The sequence below is a fragment of the Ammospiza nelsoni genome, chromosome 6 (assembly GCF_027579445.1).
Source record: "Ammospiza nelsoni isolate bAmmNel1 chromosome 6, bAmmNel1.pri, whole genome shotgun sequence".
Taxonomy (NCBI): domain Eukaryota; kingdom Metazoa; phylum Chordata; class Aves; order Passeriformes; family Passerellidae; genus Ammospiza; species Ammospiza nelsoni.
In genome coordinates, this window is record NC_080638.1 from 24,259,090 (window position 1) to 24,278,049 (window position 18,960).

Consider the following 18,960-nt stretch of genomic DNA (forward strand, 5'->3'; position numbering starts at 1 on the left):
TCTCCCTTGAGCCCCTTCCCAGCCTGTTCCTTTGCTGTCCCTGGTGCAGAGATGCCCGCAGCCATTGTGTGCCCCAGGGCACTGGGGTGGAGGGCTGAGGGAGGGCCTGTCATTGCACATGTCTGACCCCAGCATGAGGTGTATGAGGAATTTGGTGGCCTTGTGCCACTGTGGTGGTGTGCTAGTGCTTGAGCTCTTTCTTAGAGCAGTCTTTCTGGGGACTTGCAGATTTACAGAGCAGTTGTGCTTCCCTGCCAGAGCTGCTGTCTCTAAACTGAAGTTAATAATTCCCAACCCAGTGAAAGACAGAGGGAATCTTTTCCTGTACCACCATACTTGTGAGGCTCAACAGAGAGCACAATTAGGGAAAGCAAAGCCCAGGGGCATTGAGCCATGCTGCAAAGCTTTTGTTTGCTGGGGTGTACCTCCATCTGGGTCACCAGAGGGCTGGCAAAGACTCTCAGCGTGATAACACCATGCTATGGTGGGTAGAGGGGCATCCCCTTCACAGGCCTCTACAATTCTGCTTCATCTCAGAGTACAAGATGGAGTGGGAGCGGGGAAGAAGGAGATGGCTTTTTCTGGCTTTGGTTATCTTCCCAGCCCTGTTCCCCACTCGGCTGTGGGAAGTCGTAGCTCCCACTAAAATGATGTTGGCAATGTGAGAGAGTCTCTTTGCTGGTGCTAGAGTCCCCATGCAGTCCCTTGCCCAGGGCAGAATATGTGAGAGTGTGTGTGTGAGTGTGTGTTGGTGAGTGGTGGGATGGGAGAAGCTGCTGAAAGGCCAGTGGGCTCTTGCTCTTTGGAAAGGCATGTCTAGTGTCAGATAAAAACAGTGGGAAGAAAAAATGCCCAGGTTGTTGGGGAGGTGGCAGCGAGAAAGGATGCATCCTATCCCAGATCTTGATGGAAGAGGTGCTGCTCCACAGCCTCCCTCTCCCTGCCTGATCCCAGGAAGCCGGGAGCTGCCACGTTCATGCTGGAAACACTCCACTTACATTAACATATGTACTTTATATGCCTAGGGTAGCTAAAAGTGCTGCATTCAGATCCCCGAGGAGGCAACTGCTGTCTGGAGTCCAAGCGGATGGATTGACTGGGCTGTCCCCACGTGCTCTCTCCGTGTCTGGCGCGCATGGGCCGCAGCCCTGTCATGTCGCCCAGGAGATCGCGGCGCTGTGCTCCTTTGCTTTCATCCTCAGGGCAGCGATGCTGGAGGTCTTGCGGTCCGGCTCGCTGTTCAGCTCGTAGCCATTGAGGCTGGGGCTCATCCCGGCTGTGCCGAAGAGGCCGCCCATGTGAGTCTGTCCCACGTGGCTGCCGGGCCCGGAGACCCCAAGGAACTCGGAGACGCCGCCGGCCGCGTGGGGGTGAGCATGGGGGGACATGCACGAGGGCACCGTCTCGCAGGGGACCACGCAGGCAGGCACAGGGGACGCTGCTCCATTGTTGCCGATCCAAGAGGGGTTCTGGATCTGGGGATGGGAAAAGAAGCATCAAGGCTGCCCCAAGGAGGATATTTTGGGCAGCTGGCCTGAGGGAATGGACTGTGTGCAGCCCCGGCCTGGCAGGGCAGCCTAGTGGAGGGGCAGCCAGTGAGATGGACATGCAGTCCTGTCTGCTGGGCCCTGCCAGCTGCAGCACCCTCAGTGCTCCTGCAGCCAGCAAATCCACTCCAAAACCTGTATGCAGCCTGGACAGGGGCAAGGAGTGCAGCAGGGTTACTCACAGGGAGCAGGATTCTGCTCCTTCTCTGCCATAGCATCTGCATTTATTCCTCTCCCAGACACTGCTCTTACTTTTTTTGTCCCATGAGCACTTTTCTCAGCACAGGAAAATTTGTGTCATCCATGGTGTTTCTGTGGTCCTACTCATTACAGAGGGATTAGGCAGAAAGCAGTGCTGTGAGGCTGCTCATCCACCGTCCTTCTCCAGCTCGGGGCAGCTTTGCCTAGGCAAGGGCTATTTTGTACCACACAGACATGCCTGTCGGAGCTGAGCCCCCAGCACAGGCAGCTTCATTGCCCCTCTCCCCCAACAGGGCCCATCCAGGCAGCATCACCCACCCTGCTGCAGAGCACAACCCTGCAGGGCCACCTCAAGAGACCATCTAGGATCCTGCAGGGTCACTCATAAAAATGATATTGCAGAAGAGAGGAGGGCTCAGTATTTGGTAGTGGAAATAAATGTGCTGCAGCAGGGGGCACATGGGCATGCAGGATGAAAGCAGGGAGGAGGTGAGCAGCTGGCTGGAGCAAGAGAGCTAAGGGCCCTTCATCCCACTGCCTCTTTCCACTGCTTGCCCTTGGGCCCTCTCTGATCTCTTACCTCCTGCAAATTGCTTTTCAAATTTTTGATCTCTTGTGCTGGGAGAGGAGGGCAGTGTATGGAGGGAGAGAGCAGTGTAAGTCACAAAGGCAAGAGAAGGACATGCTAAAAAGGCTGCTGAGAGTGTTCTCTGCTTGAAAAGCTGCTTTGGCATCTCAGCTGTTTCAAAAGGGTTTCTTGTTCAGTTTATGGGAGATGCCAAGCGGGAGAGAGGTCAAACACTCCCGGCTTGGCTGCAGGGTAGCATTGGTACAGCACTGGCTGGGGAGGCAGCTGACAGACAGGGTGTCAGGGAGAGAGGGCTTCCAGCAAATCTGTGAGGACAGTCAGGTTCAGAGCATCATGTCTGCAGAATTGCACCCTTGAGCAAATTCTGGGTGGTGGGAAGAGGAGTGGAGGAAGGCGGGAGTGCTTTCTGAGGCACACCCTAGCCCTGGAGCTAGCAAACCCCAGTCTGCCTGGCATCATCTGGAGCGTTTTGAAACTGGGCTGGCCCAGTCTTTCAGAGGCTAATTGTGCTGACAGGTTTTCCAAGACAGGAAGCTACAGAGGTGAGGCAACCCCATGACTTGCTTCCAGGGTCAGGGCAGGAACGGTTTCAATAGGACTCAGAAGCAGCCTCAGGTACCCCAGCATGGCTGCCCCCTCCCTTCTTCCTTTGGAGCATAAATCTACAACTCCCTTGGGAAGCATCCCCAGATGTCACCAAGTGTGCTGTGCGTACCACAGCCCATCACTGGGACACTGCTGTGGGAATTTGCCAGGGGAAAAATCCTTTTATCCAACCACCATGTCCAAGGGGCATGAAAATCAGACATGGTAGCAGGAAGCATCCCTGGGATCTGCTATTCTTTGGGCATGAAATAGTCTTTTGGATCTCTTTCAAACCAGTGGAAAGTTAGTGGGCAGCAGCACATGTGATAGGATGTGCTGAACGGGGTGACCTGTGCCCAAGGGTGCTGCTCTGTATCACACAGTGCTGGGCTTGGTACTTGCTTTAAAGATGACTGCTCTGGGCCAGGGCATGAGGGAGCCAGGCAGAGCACCTGACTAAAAAATTGCCAGCCCTTCAGTACAGCCTGGCAGTATAGCCCCGCTCCCTGCAGCCTTGCCTAAGGGCAGGCAGATGTGCCTGAGAAGTGAAGCCTGGCTTGGGGAGCACTGGGAGCAGAGGCAGCGTGTCCAGCAAGCACAGTGCCCAGGCAGGGGAATGCACTCACCTGGGCGTAGTTCTCAGCACGGGTGAGCAGAGGCAGCTCGTAGGCGGTGGAGAAGTGGGTCCGGACCTGCTGCATCTGACCGAACCGCTCCCGCTTGCGCCATTTGGCTCGCCGGTTCTGAAACCACACCTGGGGAGAGGCGACAGCAGGGCTGTGAGCAAGGGCAGCCCGGCAGGGGCCGTTAGCCCGGCAGCCCTGAAGAGCCCACCAGAGGGCAGGGCCTCACCAGGCGGGTGGTTTTGTATGGCACAGAGAAGGGCATCGCTCCACACACATGCTCTGCAGGGGAGAGACAGTCCTTCCCTGCTCTCCTGAAGGTCTGGGGCTAGCCTGTGCTCCTAGAAAGAGAACACTCCATGCAAACGGGGATGTCCATCTTCTGGTGCACAGCCCCTCTGGGGACATATCAAGCTCTTGCCTCCCACAGCCTGATTTGCCCTGGAATAGCCCTTCTTCCTCTCACCCCTAAATCTGTGTTACCCAGGCTCTGCCTGCAGCTCTCCTGCTGTCAGCCAGTCTCAGAGACATGTGAATACATCCATGTGTGCTGCTGCTGCCAGGCTGAAAACAGCAGTGGCGGGGCTTTCCCCAGGACTAATCCTAGCTATGATGATGCCATTGACTGCAGCTTGCATTTCTCACCAGCTCCCTCATTTTTCTTAACCGCAGCAAAAAATACAAAGCTGAACACCCCTTCCCTCCTTAGCTGCAGGAAAGGACAGGTGTCCTTCTATAACATCCTTTGGTTTACACTGAGTTTTCTTTGCAGGGTTTGCTACTCTTTACTTCACAGTGCTGCTCAGATCCCTTCAAGGCAAAGACCAAACCTCTGTTTCTTCTCTTATTTTTACTGGCTTGACATCAGGGTGGATTATTGCACTGTTGTCAGCACCATTGCTCCTGATTTGCATCAGCCTCAGAGAGATCACAGCCTGGCCCAGTGTCTTCAAAGCCTCTTGAAGCTCCGTGAGTCAGGGAAACACATCAATCAAGAGCTGCTTTGAAGGCACTGAGAGATGAGGGCGATCACTGGGGGCTGGGTTGTGCAGGTCACACCAGTGCATGAAAGGAGCACTCCTAGAGCCTCTCAGCTCTGCTTCGAGTTTTACACGGTGACTTGCTGCAGGGGGCCAGAGGGGGTATTGCTGACAAGCAGCTTGGCCCTTCCCACGCCTGGCCGTGGGGCAGCTTTGCTGCTTGCCAGGCACCTGGGCAAAGCAGACACCAGGTAGGAAGCTCATGTCTTCACAGGACAGCAGCACAAGCCAGGTGCTTGGCACAAGGTAGGATGGCAGGACAATTTTTGCAGGGGCAGGAGTGCTGTGGCACCTTCAGCCTGAGTCAGTGCAGCCAGAAGCTGCTGCTGGGAGGGTTAAGGGGTTTGGGTTTCTGGTCTGAGCTGACCTTCCTGCTTGTGCTGGAAGACTTGTTTCAGGCTCACCTGCTTCAGTTTCTGCCTCCCACCACACAGACAGCCTGGTGCTGGTCTCTTTCTGCCAGGCCTGTGGTATGAGTAGGCAGCTGAGGGTCTGGCCATGCACTGTGGTCTGCTTTGGGCAGGGAGCAGTGCAGCTGCCAGGCACGTGCTCGTCATGTGGGCTGTGGATAGCACAGGGTTTAGTGCCTGGCCCCATGGCCATGGCAATGCCACTGGCATGGGCCATCCACAGGCTGGCCAAAGCAGCGACCTGCTATCAACCCCCTATCCCAAACCAAAAACCCTGTGAGTGTTTTCAGTAGGTGCAAAAAGCATTGGGAGAAGCATCCTAACGTTATCCCAGCTGCAAACACGCTGCACATGCAGAGCGTCCTACTGGAGCAGGTTTGATGCCTCAGGCATCTGTCTGTTTTTCTTCTACCTCTTCTTGGCACAGCCACTGCAGCCCAGCTGCAGGCCAGTCCCAGGGCTGGCCTGGATCACGCCGCTTTGATCTGCAGATTCAAAGTTAGCGGTGGTGACCTGGTTCCTCCTCAGGCAGAGGAGGCCCCGCTGTGCACAGAGGGGTGCAGAACAGGTAGGGAGCAGAGGGCTGCCTGTGCAGGGCAGGGATGAACATGTGCCAGGCATACGCAGCCCCTCCCTGTGTGGGGAAGGCCCCGGCTGCCTTGCCCGCCTGAGCATCCCACCTGGGAGCAGGGCGGCCCAGCTCCGGCCCCCACGGCAGTGAGTGGCTCTGCAGTGGGACCTTCGAACACAGCAGTGCAGGGTCTGTGCCCTCTTCTTCCCAGGACAGCACAACAGCTGCCTTGACAGAGCAGAGTGAGGTCTCAGCCCCTGCTCTAAAGCATTTATGCATTGGATTGAACAGAGCAAAGTGATTTAAACAGGCAGCTCCCAAATTGCCACGTGGCTGGTGGGCTGGGACGATGTGACAAGTCATTGCATTAGGCTGAAGAAGAGTGTCTTCAGTCCAAGTGTTGGTGTCACAGGCACCAGAGACACTCTGAGAGCTGACAGTGAGCTCTGAAGCACTTGTGGCAAGGTTTCGACAGCTTTTTAAAGCTTTCCTTTCTCCTCTGGTCCAAGTCCTTATAGGCTTCTTGGTGTCTTGCAGTTGGGTTTCTCCAGACCTCCACAGTGCTCCGGGGAAAACAAGACAGGCATGGCAATGTATAATGTGAAAATGTCAGCAAAAAACCTCAACTAATCCTCAGTATTTCCACAGTCTTAGAAGACACCTGCTTTTAAAAAGCAAATCTAAACCCAAACAGAAGTTCATTTTCCTTTCATTGCCTGTCACTCCTTGTCAAGAGCGGCTGTTGTGGGATGGGAATGTGGCAGCAGAGGTTGCAGTGGCTAGTGCAGTATGTTCTCTGGAGTCAGGATGGGCTACTTCTGCTGTGCAGGGGCCAGCAGTCATTGTGGACTGAATCTCAGTGTAAGCAATTACAGCAGGAGTGTATGGTAATGGCATGTATCTGACTCCTGCAGACAATGCTTTGATAAGCCCTGATGTACCAAATCAGCCCTGTAAAAATCTACAGAACAGAGAATGTTTCATATCTCCATAAACATTCAGCTATATGTGGTACCTAAATCCATATGCATACACAGCTGACGTGCTGCTGGGGGTGGAGAGGCCAGAAGTGGCCTGAGACAAAGCAAGGAGGCTCCCTCTCACTCTCTTGCTGCCTCTACCCTCACACCCAGTGGGCACTGCCAGTCTGCCCCTGCCAACAAGCCCCGTGTGCCCTGCACTGGGCACAGGGGGATGGGCTCAGCTGGGACTTAACCCAGGCCACTGACCATGTCTGGATATCTGGGGCTGCATCACTGATTTGTCCTTCCTCCAAGTTAAAGGTGTTTTCCCCTCTCTCCTACCCCCACCATGGCAGCGGTGGGTGAGGCTGCCCTCTGCACATGTGGTGATGGACTGGTGGCAGCTGTGGGGTTGTGCTCATGCCCTGTGCTCAGCACCCCTCACTGCATCACTGCTCTGGTGCAGGTAAGAGCTGCCCGCCACGTTCAAGTCTCTTGTGCTTTTACTCTCTTCTGGCAGCCCCACAGCATCCATTCTCCCCATTCCTGTCCTCTCACCCTGCTACCCTCCTCTCTCTGCTCAGCCTCCATCTGTCTGTGTTCAGGACCCCATCCCTCTGTGAAAGGCCAGGCTGTGTCTCCTCTTGCTGGAGATGGACACCAGCCCTTTGCTTTTCAGACTGCAAGAACAGAGCCAGAATTCATCCTTGAGTGCTGAAACTGGACACCATTTTATCAGTGGCCTGGAATGGGAAATTGGAGCCTGGGATGAGAGAATTGAATAACTCGAGCTTGTTTTCATTTCATGTTTAATTTCCTGCAGGCTTAGCTCAGTCTTTCCGCTCCTTCCACCAGCCTCCCAGGGTTTTATGGGGGAAAAGGGATCAAGATATATTACTTCTTGCTTTGCTTTGCTTTCTTTCTCTTCTTTTTTTTCCAAGGCGGTGATTTTGCTGCAGCGGAGTTTGACATTTCCCTCTCACTTTCAAGCCCCCGCCGCATCACAGGGTCACCGCCAAAAACATTTCATTAATGGTCCCAGCAATCATAAAGCTGCCTCTGAGGGGGGCTGGCTGAGGGGTTATATTCCCTGGCTGTGAAGCCTCCTTCCAGTCCCATCCCCTTCTCCTCTCCCAGAGAGCAGTCCAGGAGGCAGATACTGATAACCCAAGAGAGATAAGCAGCCAGGGCCAGGCTGGGACATGGGACATGCCTGTGTGTGTTTCTGTGCAAAGGAAAGGAATAATGTGTGAATACACGTGTCTACCTTGTTTTTCTAGTGCCACTGCCTCAGACATCTGCTGCAGACCTGGATGAGCTGAAAGAGCCTCAAGCAGTTGCTGGTACCAAGCAGAAGCTCTCTGTGGGGCTCTGCAGCCCCAGACATGGAAGAGGAGAAGAAAGGAATGGGATATACATGATGTGTAGGACCTACATGAGCACAGACCCCCTGTGCACCCTTGCAGGTTTGTGGCTGAGCCATAGCAACCTCTTCCTGGCTGTGCCTCTGCACAGAGCTTATGCATGGCTCCCACTCTGGAAAACAGGGATGTGCAGTATCTTAATAGTACATGGAAACAAGGGGCAAGGTTGTGGGGAGTAGGCAGGAAAATTTGCATTGCATCACAAGGGGAATTGTCTTTGACATTGTCAGACACCAGTACAGATGGCTGGAAACTGAGGCAGGCAAAGAGATGGAACAGGAGAGGGGCCTGGCCATGGAATGCCACTGCTTCACAGACAGTATGGTCCACCTCATGTATGCTGCTGGCATGGGCTCTTCTCCAGACACCAAAATCTCTGGCAGCTACTTCACTAATAAGCATGAGCCTGGCAAAAGGATGGAAAAATCAGAGCGTGCCTGGGCTCTGCATCTGGTCCTGCCTGCAGTGCAGCTGGTTATGCTCGCCAGGAAGCCAAGCCTGCCAGAGGGGATGACCTCCAGCCAAAAGCTGTGAGAGGGAGCATCACACCTTAAACCTGTGCCTCACCTTTCTGCCATCTTGGTTTGCTTAGTTCAGCTTCGCAGGCAGCTGAAGCTGACCTCCAAAAAATCATTCCAGGGCAGGATTATCCCTTAGATGGACATATCTTCCTTGGCAGAGGGGCTTCTGAGCTTCCCCCAAAGCCCATGAGGCTGCAGCAGATGTGTGCCTGAACACGCCCAGCACCCCCAGCAGCCAGGGCCTTTCCCTGTGCCATGGAGGGTGTCTGAGTACCTAGCACCTGCTGCTCTGGGCACAAGGCTGCTGCTCCTTGCTCTCCAATGATAGCAGTGTGCTCTGCTGCTGACAGCACAGCAGGCCTGCATCACGAGGTGGTGGCCTGGTGCCAGCCCATGGCCCAGGTCACCAGGTCCTTCCTGGCAGAGCCAGGGAATGACTGAAATGCAAGTGCTTACCCCTTTCACCATGGGGTAAGTGCATGAGCAGCCAGGCCACTCAGACAGGCCCTTCAGCAGCTCTGTCACACGAGCCCTGTCATCGCCATCCCAAGTGAGAGGTGGTACTGGCAGGGAGGCTGTTCTTGGCTGCCTGTGGCAACAGGCTAGTGGCACGCTTTTCTCAGAGCAAGTTGAAATTCCTCTTTGCCAAATATACTCCTGGATACCTAGGGAGTTCTTCTGCCCTCAGCTGGAGTGTGATCCAGTAGTAAAGTGGGGAAAAACCCCAAAATGAAGGGTTATATGTAAGAATGTGTAGATTGCATCTGCCTCACCTGCCCTGGCTCTGATGGACAGCCCTTCACACTGCCTGGGACACACGGCAGTAGCTGCAAACCCTGGTTCAGAAGTGAGCAGGAGGAGCTTGCCACCCTCCAGCACCTCATTCTCATTCCTGAGCTGAAGGAATGTCATGCACTGTGCAGCCAGTAACCCGATGCTATGCTGGCCTCCCAGGAGACCCCATTAGCACTTGTGGTGTGTTCTTGGGAAATGAAGAGCTGCATGCACTGGCACAAGTAAAGAGCTGGTGTTTGTAGCACTGCCTTGCTCTGCCCATCCTGTGATGCTCAGCATGCTGCACTCAGGACCGATGGGAATCACACTGCTGCCTACTGAAACACAGCCATGCCCAGCCTGAAGAGAAACAGCTGTGGGGAAGAAGAGCACACCAGCCCTGCATACCAGTTTAGGCAAGCACACAGGAAAAATTCTGCTTCTGGTTGAATTCAGAAGTGAATGTACAAAGTAAAATGGACTTAAGCATGGATGTGGGCCTTATTGCAACAGCTACTTGTAAAGTTTAAAGAAGATGGCTGGGAGCTGGAAATATTCCTGGTATAAAAGATAGAATCAGGTGTCTCCATGGGCCAATTATTCTTGATGCTAGAGCAGGTTCTGGGGGTGGTGAGCTGACAAATGCCTGCCGATGGAAGTGAGAGGATTAGCTGTGCTGGAGAAGGAGCTGACCACCAAGGTGTGAGCTGCGGATGTCCGCCCCATGCAGGGGTGCTCCTTTTTGCAGATGCTTCTGAGCCCTGACAGAACCTGTTTAACCTTGACTCACAGGAAAGAGTGGTAGTCAGAGAATCATTCCCTCCTGTGATGTGCATTCTGGGTCTGCTGGACCCCAGGTTATTTCAAGGGACCTAATTCATGAGAGCTGGCACCTGTGTGGGTGGGGGTGATTGAGGCTGTCAACAGAGCACGGCTGTTTGTTTCTCCTGCTTCTCCTAAGGTGGTGGGTGCATCTTTTGCCTCCAGATCTCCAGCTTTCATGCAGTTTCAGCACCTGCCAAGCAGCACCAAGAGCTGCCTCTCTTGCATCACCATGTTCTTGGGCACTGAACTCCCAGTCACCCTGCAGCCCCATCTGCCAGAAAGAGTCGATGCTATGGAAAAGCTTGCTCTGACTCAGACTAATGGACCTGTGTCCCCTGCAAGCCTCGTGAAGAGAGCAGGTTTTGTGCAAACTTTGTTCAGGGTGGTGTTGAGGCTTACCCACCTGCTGTCCCATTAGCTCAAGGGCAAGAGGTGTTTCTGTGAACACTGGATTGTGGGACACCAGACCAAATAAAGGAGGTGACACCAGTGTCAGACGTGGATGAACCTCCTCGTGCATTCCCTGTGCCACAGGTTCTGATTAGGGCTCAGCTGCCTGCAGCTTATGGAGGGGCTGCAAGGGAACCTCAGAGGGTTTTTGGAGCTCATCCACCCCTTACCCAGTGGCAGGATTTCCCCCATACCTGTACACGAGCCTCGGTGAGGTCTGTCCTCATGGCTAGCTGCTCCCTGGCGTAGACATCGGGATAGTGGGTCTTCTGGAAGACCTTCTCCAGCTCCTCCAGCTGGTAGCTGGTGAAGGTGGTGCGGTTCCTCCGCTTCTTGCCCTTGTTGCTCTCCGAGTCAGCCTTGTCCATGGGGCTGGGGAGGTCTGTACTGGCCCTGTCCTGGGGCACTTTCACCCCGGCCTCCTTCACGCTGAGGTAGCTGCTGTCCATTGCTGAAGGGTCGGAGCTCGGCTGCAAGTCAGGCTCTCCCAAAGCTCTGTCCTTACCTGTTTCAGTGGGAGGCAGGGGAGGGAAGAGGAGGGCAGGTTTGACCAAGGGGAGGGGACAGGGAGAGAGAGAAAAGAAAACACATGTAAATATTTTGACCTATTTTGCCCAGCACAGATGGACAAGAGGAGGTTGGGCAAGCTCTCTCAGCTCCTGCTCCCTCTCAGAGACCCAGGTGGGAGGATGAGCCCTGCACACTCATGTGCACACACTCCAGCAAGATCTTCCTTCAATCTCTCAACACCCACATCAGGGTTGAATGTCATGGAGCACTACATTCCTTGGTTGTGGCCACAGGAAAGGTCTCTGAGAGGCACCTGTCTGCTCCCTGCACCATGCAGGTCCCCTGCCACCAGCCCATCTCTGCTCCCCTGCTGAATAACACAGCATAGAAAAACAGGAGTACAGAGCAGCCACATGAGGTGCTCAGTGGGGTCTGTTTCCTGCTCCTGCATCCTCTGGCAGTGCTGGTGTGTCAGCAGAGGTGCTCCTGACTGACACTCCCAGTCAACCCCACAGCCTTCTGCCAGGACTTGCACTGCTTTTGGCAAAGACGTTGTGAAAGGGGAAAAGCACAGTTTGAGACACCTGCAGAAACAGCACCCCAATGTGTGCAGGGCAGAGGGAAATGAGAGGAGTGTGACAGCAGTCTGGGGCACTGTTCCCACCTGGTTGCCCTCAACAATTAATTAATGAGACATGACATATGAGAGCAGTATGGCAGGCAGGAGGAAGAGGTTTCAAGCCCTGAACCAGTGAACAGGTTTCTTTCTAAAAACCACCTTTGAGCTTTGTAAATGAGGTGTATGCACCCTCAGGCACAGGCACTGTGTGTGTCCTCTCCTGCACACCTCCTGCCACCAGTGACAGGGTGTCCCCTTCATTAGCAAGAGTGATGCTATGCCAGCAGGACCCTGGAGGGGATCCATGGCTCTCCCTTATCTGATGCCACTGCTCTGCATGGTGGGCTGAACCCAGGACAGAAAAAGAGGGATCTGTGTGAGCAACTGGCTACCTGCCATATAGTGCACAGCTGAGTGTCACACCTGGCCACACTTCTGGCTGGGATCTTTGGGCAAAAGCATGGTAGCCCTACTGCAGGTTTTAACCTTGAGCCACTACACTCAGTTCCTAAATATGTGGGAAGTGATACTGTGGTATTTTCTATCCTCTATGCTCTCCTTACCAAGCCAAGAGCACATCAAGCATCTCATATTTTTTTGAAATTTCCCTTTAGTCTATTTTTAAAACTTACCAGGCCAGGATCAGTCTTTCTGGGAAACAGTTCCACTATTTAGTGATGTCCCCACTGGGAGCTTTTCCCAGGCAATGTGATAGTGTTATTAATGCCAGCTTAGGCATCTTTGCCTGTGTCTTTGGCAATACTCATCTCTTGTTACAAAATCCTTTTGCTAATTCAGTGTATATTTACAGTTTAGCCCTTCTGTGAACAGCTCTGTCACAGCCAAAAGCCCATGGAATTTTTGTGAGAAGGTGCACAGTGTACAAGTCCTTTTCCATCTCTCACTCTCACAGCTGAAAGGCTGCACTGAGATGATTGGGATGAAACCTGGAGGGTGAAATGTGGCTGTCACCCTCAGGCATGAGAGCAAGGGTGGCCCAGGTTTAGCCTGGGGGAATGAGCTGTGAAAGGGATTTGGGAAGAAAATTGCCCAGGTGGTACAGAGGGCTTGCAGGCAGACCTTGGATGAAAGCAATGGAGCTACCTGCCACTTTCACCCTACTGTGATTTCAGATGTATTGCTTTCTCTAATATTGTTCCTTCAGACTTTTGAGGAGCTCCCTACAAAGCCTACCAAAGCTTGATGTCTATCTCAGCGCTCTTTGCTTTGATCCTTGGGAACATTTTGTAAAAATTTATGCTCCCTGGGTTCCAGGACCAGTGTCTAGGCCAGTGACTGACACACTGCCTCCTCTTAGAACCTGCCTTCTCCAACTGGCTGACCTCTCCCACTGCTCCTGGGGGATGCAGGTGGACAGACCTGTCCAAAACAGACTGGGACAGTGCCCTGCCCCACAGCCTTGGTAAATCATAAGCTACAGACATGATATTTATAATTTTTACAATTGAAAATAAAATGGTTCCAGAAAGTCTGCAGCAATGGACTACCACCTATGAGACTCAGTAGAGACAGAGTAATAAATAAAGTATTCCAAGAGGTTGGCTTGGGGTTTTTTTCTCCCTTCTCTCTTTCTTTTATTATTTATGATGTCAGGAAGCTCAGTACATTTCCCCCACAGCTTTGCTCTGGCTGCATCCCTAACCTCTAAGCCTCCTGCAGCTCCAGCAGCAGCAAACACAAGACCTGAAGCCTATCCTTGGGAAATCCTCTGCTGGTTTTTTTCTGCCTCAGGAGCTCAGTTAGCTGGGGAGGGGCCTGCACAAACACACACAAACACAAACACACACAGAGAAAACTCTCTGTCTGTTCTAATTTTGTTGACAGCATAGCTCAAACTGCAGCTGAGAGCTGGGCCCAGGATTTTCAGCAGTGATAAGTTATCTCCATCACAAACCATCAGCCCCAAGGAGCAAGGACTGTCCCTGCTGCACACACAGGGGGTGTTCCCATGCCTGCTCTGCCAGTCCAGAGCCCTCCTTGCAGCTCAGCCATGCTGCTCTAGTGCTCCTGCACTGCAGCACACATGGGCTTCCTCACCTCCAGCCCCTGAGGGCCCTGGTAGGGACGAATAATTTCCATGGGAGGGGCAGAAACTCTGGGATGGAGGGCCTGATGGCAGTGCTGGGAGGGCATGGTGTGCATCCCAAGAAGCAACTCTCATTCCCTAGAAGCAGGCTCCCTGACCTTAAACAGTCACACTAACTGCTGAAGTGAAACAAATTGCATACATCTGCATATGGATATGCCCAGACTTCCTGTAACTGGAGATGGCCTCAAAGTTTCAGTGCAAAATTTAGGGTGTCTGTTTCTAATCAAACCTAGAGAGACCTTGAGTTACATATTGTGGAGATCTCTATGACAAGGAATTGATGTGAGACCACTGCACCCTTACAAGCCCGACAGCAGAGCTTGGTGCCTCCTTCACTGCTTGCCAATCCATCCTTGCCCTCATAGCAGTAGAAGGAGGATATTTTCTGACTTCCCACAATTATACCCTGCCCTCCCAGTGCCTTGGCTGCCTGCTAGACCATCAGAACTCCCAAGATCTTCCCTGAGTCACCCTGTGTCACCTGCCACGGGACAGTCCAGGATAACTGGGCATGTGGGCCCCAAGCATCCTGCAGCTCCTTTTGGGCAGGAGGGATGCCTGCATTCCCACTTCTGCAGGGGATATGCAGAATAATGCCTTTCAAATCTCACCATATCTGTCCTGGGAGCCCTATGGAGGAGAAAGAGGGTGCAGGAGACACAAGACCGTGTTCACCTGTGGTCATGAGGTAAGGCCCTGAGACAGCAAGGCATTGCACTGCTCTGTGGACACACTCCTGGAGGGAACAGTCATCTTTATCTTGCTGTCAGAATGTTTGGATTCACAGCTTGCATCTGTTTTGTTCCTCAGGTGTCCTATTTTGAGAGGGTGCTGTGTGGGATCTCAGCACCTCAGGATGGAGGTGCAGAGTGGCCGAGAACACCCTTGGGGGGCTCGGGAGTCCTGGAATGTTGCCAGAAGTGTCTGGTGGCAGGACTTTGATCCGACACAGGAGACGACACGTGTATGAGGACTGGGAAGGTTTCACTGGGTGAATGGTGAAGGGATAAGTTAATTAGAGTGTAAAACACAGGGTTTAGGATTTCTGTACAGGGGGGTCTAAAGAAGTAAGATGGAGGAATTGGGGCATGTCCTGTTCTTCTTCTTCTTCTTCTTCTTGGCCTCCATCTTCTGTGGTGATGGTGGCACTTTGGGATTGGTTATTACTAGAAGTGCACCGGTTAATAAGGGTAGAAGGTATTGGGGAAAAATTATAAATATTGTATATGTAACTTCAGGTATAAAGATAAGTGACCGCCCCGGGGGCTCGCAGTGTGCCCATGGCTGGCTTGCTGTGCAGACCTCTGTTGGGCTGAAAGAAAATCTTTTAGATAAACAATTAATAAACACTGAGTCCGAGAAAAGATCAGAAGTCTCTTCTCGTCCTTTGAAGCGTCGGCTCTTCAAGGCCATCCCTGGGCCTTTCCAGGCCACCTAAACAGCCTAGAAACCGACAGTGCTGAAGTAAAATCTTCGCTATGTACAGTCTAATCCATGGAATTTAATTTAGAGCAAAGTCAGTTTGGTGCATCCACAGGGATGGAGACTGGGACATTTCCAACACACACCTTTGGGTCCAACTTGAAATGGTAGATCTTCTTTGCACAGCAAATGCATGGCAAGCCACAGCTCCTGCCCGATAGGCTCCTTCACACAGATCTTGCGATGGCAGCTCCACAGCCCACAAGGCTGCTGGAGAGCAACATGGCCAGCACAGGGCAGGGACACAGCCAGCACAGGGCAATTTCCCCTGGGCTGCAGGTAAAAGAGCCTGCTGGGTCTTGGCACTGCTAATGTACTGCTCTGGCAATATCTTGTCCAAGTTATTACAGTCTCAGTGAAGAGCTGATGCTATCCCTGTCCTGGGAGGCTTCAAGAACAGCCTGGAACTCCTACTGGCTTGTGGCAGCTCACAGACATTGTCTGCCTGTGGATAACCCGTGGCCAAAGAGCACAGCACAGGTAGGATGGGCTGCACCAGGCTGCCCCTCTGCTCCCTCACTAAATGACATTGGAGCCTTCTGCCTTCCTGTCCAAGTGTGGGCACAGGGGTGTTCCCCCCTGCCCACCCCCAAATTCCGTGGCCTCCAGTGCTGGCCACTGCAGGGTGCCTCTCCTTGCCTGCACAGGCATGGTCTGACTCTTCATAGCAATGGCCCTTTAAAATAAAAAAGCTCTTAATGTAATTCTCTCAACTCTTGCTTACATACCAGTGCTAAAATTTTGCCTAGAGAGGGTTCAGGCAGTGCATTTACACTTCTTACCAAGGAAGATTTGCACCACATCCAGCCAGCACACCTCATGGACTTGGCCAACTACAGGAACCTTATCCAACTCCTGTGATCTTGCCTTAGCACATGCTGAAATGATTATACTTGTTTTTAAGCTGTCTGTTGCAGTCTTCTGCCTCCTATCTGTCATTAAAGTCTAGAAGTCAGCACAAGACTATTATTTAAAAAACATCCACATTTTGAGTTATATAGGAAAAATCAAAGTTACTGAATTTTAGACACATAAAGACCCAAATATTTAGGTTTATTCCTGTTCAGGGAGTCAGTAGTCTTGCAGTCTGCACATGTAGAAAAGATTTTAACACTTTTTTAGTTGTATGTGGCCTCACTGATTTTATTTGCAATGATCAGATGCTTAATCATACTTTCACTCTTGTGCCCAACTGAAGTGTAAAAATGGGCAGCATCCATCTCTTAAATGCAGGTGGTATCATTCTAGATAGGACACAAACCATTGACTTCATTCTGGGAGCTGCAGTTATCATTTGCTGCTAAGCAGAAGCTGGTTGGAGCATGTCCATTTCAGCTCTGGATAAGGATGAGTATATGGCCTGTCCATCCCTCCCAGGCTGGACCTCCTTTGGCTGATTCTGCAGAACCTGAAGGAAGGCTGAATATGGTCTATGCTGTTCCTCTGCTCAAGGTACAGCATTCACTGACTTCCCTTTGTGCTCAGGAGACCACTGCATGAATGTTCTCATCTGCATGGACACTGTCCATCTCTGCTGAGCTTGTCAAAGCTGCTGGCACTGCTGCTCTGCTGCTGCAGCCTCCTGAGGCTCTGCAGCAAAGGCGGGACACACTCAGTGGTTACTCACAGTGGAACTCACAGACTAAAACCAGCTGTGAAATACCTGATCACCTTGGGAAGCTAATTATAGGCAGAGTGAAGTCCCACAGAAAAGTCTACTTGTAAAAGAATGAAAGGGGGAAGGAGTGTTTCTCTCTACTGTGCTCCTCCTCACCACACCTAGGACTCTCCTCTTTGAGAACAGACTTATTTTACTGATCAGAGCATACAGCAGGAGCAATACTAAGGCCTGGAGCAGAAAGGTCTAAAAACCTCCTTCTGTTGCTGAAAAGCAATCTGGAGACAGTGTCAAAGGTCCCACACAGTAAGTCCATGGGTGGATTTTTGGTGGCCCTGAAGCCAGTGTATAACTTGAGTCTCTGGCTCTACCTCCACTGTGTGCCTGGGAGATGTTTCTGTGGGACTCAAATTCACCTCATCCCTGGCTGCACTTAAGTCCTCTTGTTCCTGGCTGGCTAGTTCTCCTGGATTAAATCACTGTATGAGTTTGGGGACAGACAGCTTGATAAACATTAGCTCTAGTGCTGCTGAGAAGTTTACATCACAGCAAGCCTTGGGAATATGCACTATTTACTTGGGAAAATTTCTGTTCCTCTCACTTTTATTCTGAGCTAGCTTTTTTTTTCCCCAATACAAACATCTGTTTTTGAGGGCATGTGTTGCTTTATTGCCTGATTAGCTGGATTCACACACCCTGTGGCTACTTGGGGAGAGCTCAGCATTGTCTGTACAAATGCAACATGTTCTGCTTGCTCCTCTTTCATGTTTTTTAAAGGACGCTAACAAAACTGGCTTTTACATAAACAAATCAATTCTGAAAACTATGCATAGAAGCTGTGGCTAGAGAAAAAGGCACAGCTCATTCCCCAAGTCCTTTTTCATGTGGCACATCCATCTGAAAAGCAGGAAAGTGCTGACTAGCAAATTTTGAAGGCACAAAAATGCTTCTAGCAACCTGCTGCAATTGCAGTTGACTATCTGGCTCCCAGAACATGATATAAGGAAAGAGCAAGAAAATGTACTGCCATTGCCTCCACGGGGAGAAAATGAAGCTGCTCCATTGCATGGGGGTGGTCAGCTACAGGTTTGCAACATGCCAGGCCATGTGCAAAGTTTGAAAGTATGACAGACAAGATGGGTCAGCTAATGCATTGTAAAATGTCTCATTTCCCACATGTCCCACTGGCATGTCACAAATAGCTAGGAAAAATGGTGGATTTCTGCTCCATCCTACTTGGGTCTCTGCCTAAAGCAGTGCATGTTAACCCAAAGCCATCTAGAACCTCTGAACTGATATATCCCCAGTGAGTACCAGCCAGGGAAGATGGACAAGGAAGACAACTATGAGAAGGGGGCTTGAAAGGGCTTTCAGTTTAATCTTGGCTCTGGTTTTGATACCTCTTGGATAAGTAGTCTCCTCCTTCCCAAGCAGTCCTGCATGCCTTGCCATGACAGTGATCACCTGAGGGTTTTGGTTTTTCCTAAGCTTCTCAGAACCAGATGTAAGCACCTAACTGCTCTGAAGACTTAGCTCAGTGCTGAATGGATGAAATATGTGATTTCATTAAGAAAAAAAAATCAGCATCACTAATATTGGACAAAGTATTAAATGGTGTCATCTCAGTCATAGACTCATACCTAGATACAGAACAGACAGGTCCTGTTTGCTGAAGACCTATGTTCTCCACAGACAGGCACTGTAGGGTTTTGCACACCTTGATGCTCTGTCCCAGTGTGGGAGCTCTGTTCTGCTCCTATCTGAGCTGAGTTCTCCTCCTGGGACATCCTTACTGGCTTTCAGCATCTGGAGCAATGTCTGCCCAATCCACCAGGTCTTTGGGATCATTCAGTTATCCCTCTGTTGTATTGCTTTTAGAAAAATCTAGATCCAGCAAGGTTGCTGCTCCTCTGCTTGGCTGCTATCTCCAGCTGCTTGACAGTAGCATCTAAGGCAGCTGGGATTCAGCTCCCTCCCTGTGCTAGGGCCCTGGGAAGTCAGTCCCTGCAGCAGAGAGAGGTAAAACTGTGGAGCTCTGGGGCTGACAGCAGTCACTGAGTGCTGTTCACTTGTGAGCAACAGCTGAGGTCAATGCAGGG

The 18,960-nt window shown here is 51.8% G+C and overlaps 1 protein-coding gene across 1 annotated transcript in view; it reads right to left on the reverse strand.

Annotated features, from left to right (window-relative positions):
• Nucleotides 1-1,151: 1,151 nt before the first annotated feature.
• ALX4 (ALX homeobox 4) overlaps nucleotides 1,152-18,960 on the reverse strand; it is a 38,132-nt gene continuing 20,323 nt past the window's right edge. Inside the window, exons 2-4 of the mRNA XM_059475009.1 lie at nucleotides 10,717-11,027; nucleotides 3,549-3,677; nucleotides 1,152-1,475 (exon numbers count right to left, since the gene is read on the reverse strand). Coding sequence (XP_059330992.1) covers nucleotides 1,152-1,475; nucleotides 3,549-3,677; nucleotides 10,717-11,027 — 764 coding nt within the window. The remainder of the gene's footprint in view (nucleotides 1,476-3,548; nucleotides 3,678-10,716; nucleotides 11,028-18,960) is intronic.